This window comes from Triticum aestivum, chromosome 4B, assembly GCF_018294505.1.
Source record: "Triticum aestivum cultivar Chinese Spring chromosome 4B, IWGSC CS RefSeq v2.1, whole genome shotgun sequence".
NCBI lineage: Eukaryota > Viridiplantae > Streptophyta > Magnoliopsida > Poales > Poaceae > Triticum > Triticum aestivum.
In genome coordinates this window covers 470,374,054-470,384,874 of record NC_057804.1, presented here as the reverse complement: position 1 = coordinate 470,384,874, position 10,821 = coordinate 470,374,054, and the positions used below count along the sequence as shown (strand labels likewise).

Genomic DNA, 10,821 nt, shown 5'->3' with positions numbered 1-10,821 from the left:
GGCATGATTCAGAGTGGTGGGCAGCGGGAATAATTCGGAGCTACTTAGTCTTAAACCCCATGAAGAAGTCCCATCGAAAGGAATAGCCATCCTCTACACGTGCTCCTATGTAGAATGAGTAAATGAGACAAAAAGAGAAAGAGATAAAGTAAAAAAATCACCAACCTTAGAGCCACCCCTATTGTATCAGTGAATGATATTTCAATGTCGTGATTGACATGGCTATATTATTAACCATGCTGTGGAGGTAGAAGCAGATTTTTATTTATTTGCGGAGGTAGAAGCGGATGGATATTCAACAAGGAGTGAAATGATGGCTCCTTCCCCGGTCAAACATAGAGAAAGTTGGGCCTCGTGATTTGACGGCTTATTAGCCATTATTACTGCCTATACTCTTTTCCCATATAATAACCGCGTGGTAGAGTAGTGGGCTATACTTTTAATAACCATGCTCTAAGAGAAGAGGTGCACGCACCCACACATGTAGTACCTGTAGCACTCTTTGCGTCTTCCCCAACCACACACGTGACATGGTGGAGCTCATTTCTGTATGATGATGTAGCCCACATGATAATTTGACGCGTCTAGTAGTAGTTACTCACATATAAATAATGGAGGGTCGGGAACCACATATGAATGGTGCCGCATCATTTATAAATAAAGTTTTTTTCTTCAGTGGCACGTATGCAATATAAATAGGTTCATATGGAGAGAAAAATAAACAACTCCACTATATACATATCCAGGACGAGCCTACATTATTTCTTGCTGGGGTTGCTCTCTTCACACACTCTCGCACAAAACGACTCTGGCCACATCTCTAACATCCGGGAAGATCACGTGCGCCGGGGGAAGGGATGGATTCTTTGTGTAGATGCGGTCATCGTCGCCAACGGTGAAAAACCACCGTCGGCACGCCCCGATCAGGGGTCCCCGACGTTCTCTCTCACAAAGCCGGTGTGGTTGCCTTTGTCCCTTGCTCACTGCTGTGGTGTGGGAAGTTGCCGCCTCCACCACCATCCTCTAGGTTGAGCTACGTCCCGACATTCCTGAGGTACAACTTCCTATAGAGTCGGCTTGCACCACTGCCCCGGCTGCCCACATTGCTCCATGTGGATATTGCTCTACTTCTTTGCCCCGCACATACCTCTACTGGCTTCTACTATATTTGTGATGAGTTTATGTTGCATCAACTAGTACCGGTAATCTTATTCTAATCACGCTTCTTCAATTTCTTTGCCACAGGGATGCTCATCTCGATTTTAGTGAAACTGCACAAAATGATCCGATGGTCAAAGGGTTGCAAACTTCATTTCTTCAGAAGGTTCAACGTCGCCAGCAAATTAAAGCCTGGTTAGGGTTTAGGGTTCAAGGGCTAGGGACTGCATGGATCATTTTTTTTCTTTAGTTATCTCGGTTCCAAAATAAGTGTCAACTTTAGTAGTAGTACAACTTTGTACTAAAGTTTGCATAAAGTTGAGACACTTATTTTGGAATGGAGGGAGTACATATTGGCTATGATTTGTCAATCATTGAGATGCAATAGCATGCATGTTAGTCACCTTTGTATTTGATGAAATGTTGCAACGGGGCAACCTTGGACGCGAGATACATGAAACAGAAGCTGGAAGCTTCATAGAATTATACAAATTTATCTCGCTGAGGAATTACAGTACGTATTATACTACTATGTAAAGAGTTAGGTGTCACACGGTGTCCAGAAAATATGGTGATAGTGTGAGGTGGGCCATGTAATCACTGAGCTTGCGTGTTTTTACTTATTTTGCACCCCTCCGCTATAAGAATGGAGAAAATTGTAATCTACCTCCTTTCGCCGAAACGTGGGACATCGAGCAGACGTACCACCTTGATAATAATGACCAATGAGCCGTAAAATCACATAGCGGAGGACATAGAAGTAAGTTGGACGGACAAAGCCACCATCACTCTTGAATCCGCTTCTCCCTTCAACATAGGCGCCAGTGAGAGGTCGCGCCCGCTCTGCCCGGGCATGAATGCGGCACCGATTCTCTGGAGTGCCGCTGACCATTTCGGGAGGGAAGCGCATGGGCAATGGAAGGGCTTTGGGTGGGCCAGGCTAGTCAGGAGCGGGCGTGGCAGCTGTCCTGACCGGACACCCGAAAACAAGAGGATGCACCGACTCTCGTGGCTAAATCGCACACTACACACCATCTCTTTGTAGGAGTAGGTCAATGTGTCGCTCTCTCTAACACACACACGTTGCTAGAACACACACACACACACACATGCTCATATAATAGGAATATCGTGCGAGTGGGAAGCCACACGAAGTGAGATACATGGAGTACGTACAAGAAGAGAAGAGGTGACGAATATTTCATCAAACTTGGACTGAGGAGTAGTACTCCCTCCGTCTAGGTGTTAAGTCATCTTACGAAAATCAGATATTCCCAAAATTTTTAGGCGTCATCCTTTAACTTCGCATCTCAATCCCCTCCTAGCCTCGTTGCTAGCAAGCGTTGTTACTTATTCAGCCTTGTTATCCCCCCCGAAAACCCAATGCATGGAGCGCAACTATGCGTTGATCAGTCAAGGAATCAAAGTCGGCTTGCATGCGAGTTAATACGTGGCCCTGCATGGTAGCTAAAATGGCATCTCTTAATTGTTGTGATTAATTGTTGTGTTTAGAGACAGAAATCAGGGCTTTGATTGGAGGAAGGACCGGTCAAGTTTCTCCTTCTCCTCCAATCTGCTTCCACCTTGGTCTCGCTGCACCTTCTAACATGACTTACACCTAGACGGAGGGAGTAGTAGGAGATACGGTGGCACAGTGACTTACGTCGAATACAGGTGCCCAAAATTATTGGAAAAGAGCAAAGTGTACAAACTAAATAATTAAAATTGAATTTCTCGGGTTTTTTCGAAACAGAGGCAAAAGATTTGCCTCATCCACTAAATAAGAGGAGAATAGAGTTTCACAGTTTGCAAGTGACCCTACAAATAAACGGCATGGCAATTACTCTCAATACGCCCTAGTTTCTTAGCACCCGTTGTAACCCTTAGTACATATGGTGGCACACTGACTTAGGCCGAATACAAGTGCCCAAAATATTTAAAATTGGAGGATGGTGCATCCCACCTTTTCGATATTTTGATCGTGTGTGGTTTAGTTGTTGTTCACTTCGGAGGGTCGTGTACCACACGTGAACGTTAGTAAGCACGACCGGGAGGCGTGCAATGTTAATTGCGAGTTGACTCCTTCGAGCGTTAAATTTTCTTCATGTAAGCATTGCCCCTAGTATTTTTCTTCACCACGTTAAATAAAGAGTTCCATTTCATGCACAATTTAAAACAATTTTTATGGAAAGAAAAAGAAAACCACTCCATCTATATACGCTACAGCCTCGACGCTTGTTTTCCAGGTTTTCTCTCTTCACACTCTCTCTCCACTAAACAAGACTTCATTGGCCTCTCTCTGTCTCTCCCCTCACTGCTGGTCAAAGAGCCGACATAATCTGTCCGCCGAGAAGGGAAGGAGGCCTAACGTTGTAGCCGTCGGCGAGGGAGGGAATCCACTACTGACGCAATTGTTCTCTTTCACCCAGCAGCGGCACGGGAGGGCCTCCGACCCCTTCTTCCTTGTTGTCGTACATAGTGTAGGCAGATTTGCCTCTGGCTGCCCACTAAGCCACACCCCAAGAACCTTAAGGTATAATTTACTTATTCCACATGCATTGTTCTAGCTGCATGTGGGCTTTTTCCACTTCTGCACTCGAATCTAGGTGTTGGATCAAACAGGAAAGTAGTGGGGAAAGTTGCATAGCATGAATATAGGACGTGGTTCAAAGAGGAAACGAAGGGGGAAAGTAGTACAAACTGGCTATCCAGCACCTACGTTGGTCAAAAGGGAAAACAATGACAAACACAGTACGCACATCTGTAACAAACTGATCTTTCTGTTTTTGTCAGTGCGGAGACGACACCTATGGGATCACTGGGCATCCCTACTATGGTTGCGGGGTGCTGGGCGTTGAGAAGAGCGGGATCAGCAGTCAGTACAAATACACGTGTCGTTTACCCAGGTTCCGGCCGCGGGGATGCGTAATACCCTAGTCCTGCTTGGATGTGTGTATTTGTGTTCTTGGAGGTTCTTGAACTAGCTACAATGGGCGTAACTTGTCCAAAAGTCCAAATCCTTCTCCTGGGTGCCTCGGGCCTCCTTTTATAGGCAAGGGGATCGCCACAATGGCACACAGGAGGTGGCATCGGGGCACTGTAGCTAAGCTTATCGCTAGCTATTACGGGACAAGACGCATTTAATGCGCCCCCTGACGTGTCCCCCCCACTTTATCGTCGCCTCGCCCTGTCTTGACATGTGCCTAGGCCAACAAGGCGGTCAGCGCTATGTAAGCTAGCAGGCAGCTGAGGTGGCGCGGTGGTAGGGCCTTCATGAAGGTTTGCATACCACCACGTAGGCATGCACAGAGATTGTGAGAAGCCTCATGTTGACACGCAGGCGCCTGCCCAGCTGGTGGGTTGGTAGCTGCATGGGAGTGGTGGTAGAGGCTTGACGAGCGCGGGCCTGGTCGTGGCCTCGCGGATGTCCTCGGCAAGGACCTCGCCGGGGCCCTGACAAGGGTCTTGCCGCGGTGTTGCGGTCGTCCCCGGCAAGGACCTTGCCGAGGGGTCTTGTGGTTTCCTTAGGTGAGAACCCCGTTGTAACGCCCCGGATACAACTTTCCATATTCGTAACTCCGACTCTTGCCATTTCCGGCTATGTGATTTATTATTTCCTCCATGGTTGGGTTTTTGTCTGTTGTTTTGCATTTTGTTCTTGTTATGCATCTCGTCTCATGTCATCATCTGCACTTCATCTGCATTTCATCTGCATGTTTTTCAAAACTTGCATCCGTTCTGGTTCCGCCAGTTCTCTCCGTTGTCCGTTCTGAGCCCGACCACACTCGCACGCACCCGCGGCACCTCCGAAATATTATTTTATAAGTGGCATAAAAATGTTCTCGGAATGGGTTGCAACTTGTCGTGCGGTCTTATTATAGTGTAGACAGACCGCCTACCAAGTTTCGTCGCATTCGGAGTCCATTGGATAGCCCAACCGTTCAACCTACAACCGCAATATAGCCGGTCTATCGTCGGACGTTTTCGGTCTCCGGAAACTGCTGCCGGGCCTCTCTCCCTCTTCTCTCCTGCAGCCCATGGTCTCTACACAGCCCACTAATCCCTCCCGCAGCCCTCTAACCGGAGCCGCACGATGGCGATCGTACGGTCCAAAACGGCCTCAAACCCCCCTAAACCCTAGCTTTTACCCTATAAATAGACCCCATCATGCCATTTTGGGCATCTCCTAGCCCTTCCCCTACCTCCTAGCCCCTCCTCCTCAGACTTCGTGCCCAGACAGCACCCCACCGCCACTTGGCGCCGGCCCAACGGCCAGCCGCCGCCCTGCGCCACCGCACCCGTCGCCCTCCACCTCTCCCGCGCGGACACGTGGCCGCCTCCAGCCACTCTGGGCGCGCCACCTGTTTCCCCTGCCTCCCCGCGCCGTCAGGCCCGTGCCAGGCCTGCCCGGGCCCCGATCTGGGCCCGAGGTGCCCGCAGGCGCCCGCCCGCGCCCCGCTCAATCCCGTCCTTGCTGCCCGACTCCTCTGCCGCCGGCGCGTGGGATCCTCGCCGCCCCGCCACTCGTCCTCGCCGGAGGCCGCGCACCACTGCCACCGGCGACCTCGACGGCCAGGCCAGAACGCGCCGCCCGCCTCCTTCTCCTCCTTTCTTCCCTCCTCTCCTCCCTCACAGCTCCCTTCTCTCCTTGCTGCCAGGGAACTGCAGCCGCCGCCCGAGGTCTCGCCGCTGACGCCCGGAACGGGTCCCCGGCCACGACCTCCACCGGATCCGGCCACCTGCGGCCCCATTCCGGCCTCCCCGCGCCTCCCCATCACCGTTGACCGCCGGCCGCCGCCGCTCCTGGTCCTTCTCGCGGCCGATCTGTTCCTGGAGGATGACGCCTCCGTTCGCCGCGGCCCAGCCCTCCAGGCCCAGCGCGCCAGCCTCTCCAGCCGCGCCAAGGCCCAGCTCCCTGGAGCCCAACGTGAGCAGCTCTCCCCAGCCCAGTACGCCTCCAGATGTGTCCCGGATCATGTTTTTTTTCTGTCTGCAATTTGTCCAATTATCTAGTGATTAATGTTTTACAGAAAAGTCCTTGCACTTCATGCATTTAATATCTCTCAAACTGTGCATCAGATTAAAATAATTTATATATGTAAAATGCTCAGAAAATTGTGTAGATTAATAATATGCCACTTTCATCTATGTTAAAAATGTTTAACATGCTGTTTGTGTTTATTTTGCGAATATGCCATGTTAAAATGATTTATTTCATAACTAAATAACCGTAGCTCCGAATTTAATAAACTTTATATGTAAATGGGGTGGAAAAAATGCCTAGATTAACTTGGTGCACTCATCTTGCATGTTTAACAACATTAAAATATGGTTTAGGGCAGAACCGTACCAAATCCATAATTTGCATATGGGGATTTTCCGGAATTGTTGTTTGTTGTTTCCGGCCTCATTTAAACTTGCCTAGATAGGTAGTTTCATTATGCTTCACCCCTTGCCATGTTTAATAACATTTAATATTGTTGGGTACCTAACCGAGATCAAACTAAATAATTGCATGTGGTGTTTTTTCAATATGCAACTCGTTGCATATTGAGCTCCACTTAATTTGTAGTATTGTTTGTGCACTTTGCCATGCCATGCCTCATTAAACCGGACATGCATCATACGTGATTGTGCATCATGCCATGATTATGCTTGTGTGTTTACCATGTTGTTTGTTTCTTTCCGGTGTTGCTTCTTAGTTCCGGTAATGTTGCGATTGTGAGGATTCGTTCGACTACTTCCGTTCGTCTTCTTCATGGACTCGTTCTTCTTCCTTGCGGGATTTCAGGCAAGATGACCGCTACCCTGGATCTCACTACTATCATTGCTATGCTAGTTGTTTCGTTCTATCGCTATGCTGCGTTACCTATCTGTTGCTCATCAAGCCTCCCATATTGCCATGAAACTCTAACCTTTGACACCTTTCCTACGCAAACCGTTGTTTGGCTATGTTACCGCTTTTGCTCAGCCCCTCTTATAGCGTTGCTAGTTGCAGGTGAAGTTGAAGATTTCTCCATGGTGGACAGGATTTTGGTTGGGATATCACAATATCTCTTATATTATTAATGCATCTATATACTTGGTAAAGGGTGGAAGACTCGGCCTTTTGCCTAGTGTTTTGTTCCACTCTTGCCGCCCTAGTTTCCGTCATACCGGTGTTATGTTCCCGGATTTTGTGTTCCTTACGCGGTCGGGTGATTAATGGGACCCCCTTGACAGTTTGCTTTGAATAAAACTCCTCCAGCAAGGCCCAACCTTGGTTTTATCATTTGCCTCACCACCACCTATCCCTTTCCATTGGGTCGGCCAACCCGAGGGTCATCTTTATTTTAGCCCCCCCCCCGGGCCAGTGCTTGTCTAAGTGTTGGTCCGAACCGAGCGATGTCCGGCTCCCCCTGGTCAACCAGGGTCTATGCCAACCCGACGTCTGGCTCATCTAGTGTGCCCTGAGAACGAGATATGTGCAGCTCCTATCGGGATTTGTCGGCACAGCGGGAGGCTTTGCTGGTCTTGTTTTACCATTGTCGAAATGTCTTGTAAACCGGGATTCCGAGTCTGATCGGTTCTTCCTGGGAGAAGGTCTATTCCTTCATTGATCGCGAGAGCTTGTCATGAGCTAAGGTTGGACACCCCTGCAGGGTATAATCTTTCGAAAGTCGTGCCTGCGGTTATTGGCAGATGGCAATTTGTTAATGTCCGGTTGTAGATAACTTGACACCAGATCCGAATTAAAACGCATCAACCGCGTGTGTAGCCGTGATGGTCTCTTCTCGGCGGAGTCCGGGAAGTGAACACGGTTTCTGGGTTATGGTTGACGTAAGTAGGAGTTCAGGATCACTTCTTGATCATTACTAGTTGACGACCATTCCGCTTGTTCTCTTCTCGCTCTTCTTTGCATATGTTAGCCACCATATATGCTTAGTCGCTGCTGCAGCCTCACCACTTTACCCCTTCCTTTCCCTTTAAGCTTTGCTAGCCTTGATACCCATGGTAATGGGATTGCTGAGTCCTCGTGGCTCACAGATTACTATAACAACAGTTGCAGGTACAGGTTTATGCGATGATCATGACGCGAGAGCGATGTTTGCTTGTGTTTGAGTTCTTCTTCTGCTTCTTCTTCGATCAGGGGATAGGTTCCAGGTCGGCAGCCTGGGCTAGCAGGGTGGATGTCGTTTGAGTTTCTGTTTGTGTTTCATCCGTAGTCGGATGATGCTTTGATGTTTTGTGATGTTGTATTCGTGTGTCATTGTATGCCTTATGTATGTATCCCCATCTATTATGTAATGTTGATGTAATGATATCCACCTTGCAAAAGCGTTTTAATATGCGGGTCTATCCTTGGTGGGACCTTCGAGTTCCTTTTGGATAGGGTCGCATATTGGGCATGACAAGTTGGTATCAGAGCCTCGACCGACCATAGGAGCCCCCTTGATTGTTGGCCGTTGTTGAGTCTAGAAGAAAACTATTTTGAGTCTTAGGATTATATATATCGGAGTGTAAGAATTCTTTTTACTCCTCAGTCCCTTCGTCGCTCTGGTGAGGTCTCCTGACGTAGATGTTTTGTCTTTCCTCTCCTCAAATTTCACTAAAAAAAATTAGGATCACGCGGGTATCTTGGAATCATTTCGATGGTTTTGTGACGAGAACATTGTTCTTGGTGCCTCCTGTCTATTTATGTGGCTTTGACCCGGGGAGTTGAGCTCCGAGGTGTTGTCGTCACAATTTTATCGTTGCAGTTCTGGAATACCTGAGTTTTGCAGACATCGAAAATCTCTTTTATGCAGTTGTTGGTGAGATAACCTCGACGTCACCCAGTACTGGGGAGTTCGGGAGTATTGCCATAACTCGTATAACGGATGCCTTTCGAAGGTTGAGGTACACGATTTCCGAAGGTTTCTTGGTTATGTGTTGACAGATGGATACAACTTGGATGTAGGTATTGTTAGTTTGGGTGAGATATATTGCTTCCCCTGTATCCCCAACACCAGATTGCATAACCAGAAAGTTTCGGGAGTTTTATAGGTGGGAATTCAAGTAGCTCTAGTTTTATCTTTCCAACAGACACATGATACCATATGGGATCTATCATATGTGTGTTTCCGGCTTATTCTGCAAGCCAAATCCTTTGTTTTGTTTTATTTGTGGTATTTGAGTTGCTTCAATGTCAAGTGTTGATTCCATACCTTTCCTAAACGGTGTTCTCATATTGCTATGTGAATACTAATCCTTTTGATCATGGAGGTTGTCATGTTAATTCTTTTCCAACCAGGGCGCTTCTCTTCGAGATGATCCCATCATTCTCCCCATCCGCAAGATCAATTCTAAGTTTTCTCAACGATGTTTGTTTCGTTCGTCCCAAGTTGTCTTTGTTTTTCCCCACCCTCCCACCCCTTTTCTTCAAGGACTCATATATTATAATCAAGTATCCATTTAATCATGTGAAGTCTCTTCACTCTTTTCAATCATTGTTTTGATCCGGTGATCCCTCGTGAAGATGCTCACGAGCTTCAAGTTCATCATTCTTCATTCTTGTATTCTTCTCCGGTGGATCCAATTCAAGCTTTCAGTGTTGATCATATTCCTTTCCTCATGTCAAATGCTTTCTCATGCCGGTGCACCTCTCAATCACTCACCTCTTGCTATTCATTTGTTCTGGAGTGCTCAAGATATCTCAGAAGAATCATGTTTCCTTTCTTAATCCGTTCGAGTTACTTCAAGTTTTTCTCTCATTCAAGCTATTTAATTCAACCGGTGCAATCTCTCTTCAAAATCGTTCAACGGTGTTTTCTTTTGAGTGGGCCCTAACCCACAGATCTTTTCCCAGGATCTTACCTGACTCTTCTAATTTTCCCGGAGCTATTCCCAAATTCTTTTGAAGTTTGACGTAAGAATGAATTATCATCAATCATATTCCTTCTCCAAGATCTTTCAAATTCTTTCATCCTTGGTTCAAACTTTCTAATTTTCATCCTGGAGTATCTCAACAATTCTTGGTGGTGTTCTTCGTCGTCATTCTCGGATCTTGAAGACCGAAGAAGGATTTCTCTTAAATCTTCCTCCATTCTCTTCAAGATTCATGGTTCTAGCTTGATGCCATCCTCTCATAATTGTTTTTGATTGTGAGAATTCTTTTCACCCATCCGGAGCATTTCATGAGTTGTTTCCATTTCTTTCCTCAGAAGGCCATCATGTCATAATTCCTCATTCTCAACCTTCAACTCTTGTTCTCCAAATCTAACCGGTGCATCATTCAAATATCCTCTAATCAGTTCATGTTCTATTCGTTCTCATGTATCTAAATCCCCTCAATTATCTTCATTCATTTTTCCAATTCTTCCCGGTGTTTCTTTATCTTTTCTTCATTCATTTTCAATTCTTACGGTGGTTTGTTCAAGATTTCACTTCCTTCATTATCGTATCAATTCATTTGTTCTTTCGTTGTTTCAATTCCACCGGTGGTTCCATCAATACCTTCTCAAGTTTATGCTATATCTCTCTTAATTCTTTCTACGAGAATAAGTAGTATGCCAAATCCGTTGCTTGTCATCAATTTAAATTGGTGAAGGATAGGCATGACATAATTCTTATTCTTGTTTCATCCAAGTGATTAACTCTTTTCTTTTGGAGATTGTTCATCATGAAGTAATTCTCGGTTCTAGT

General features: G+C 46.8%; 1 protein-coding gene across 1 annotated transcript; it reads left to right on the top strand.

The window, feature by feature from the left end:
• The first annotated feature begins 5,251 nt into the window (after window positions 1-5,251).
• LOC123090165 (proline-rich protein 36-like) lies at window positions 5,252-6,919 on the top strand. Its single transcript, XM_044511590.1, has 3 exons — window positions 5,252-5,260; window positions 5,368-6,085; window positions 6,861-6,919. The coding sequence occupies exons 1-3, from the start codon at window positions 5,252-5,254 to the stop codon at window positions 6,881-6,883; spliced, it is 750 nt and encodes a 249-aa protein (XP_044367525.1). The 3' UTR covers window positions 6,884-6,919.
• Window positions 6,920-10,821: the final 3,902 nt, after the last annotated feature.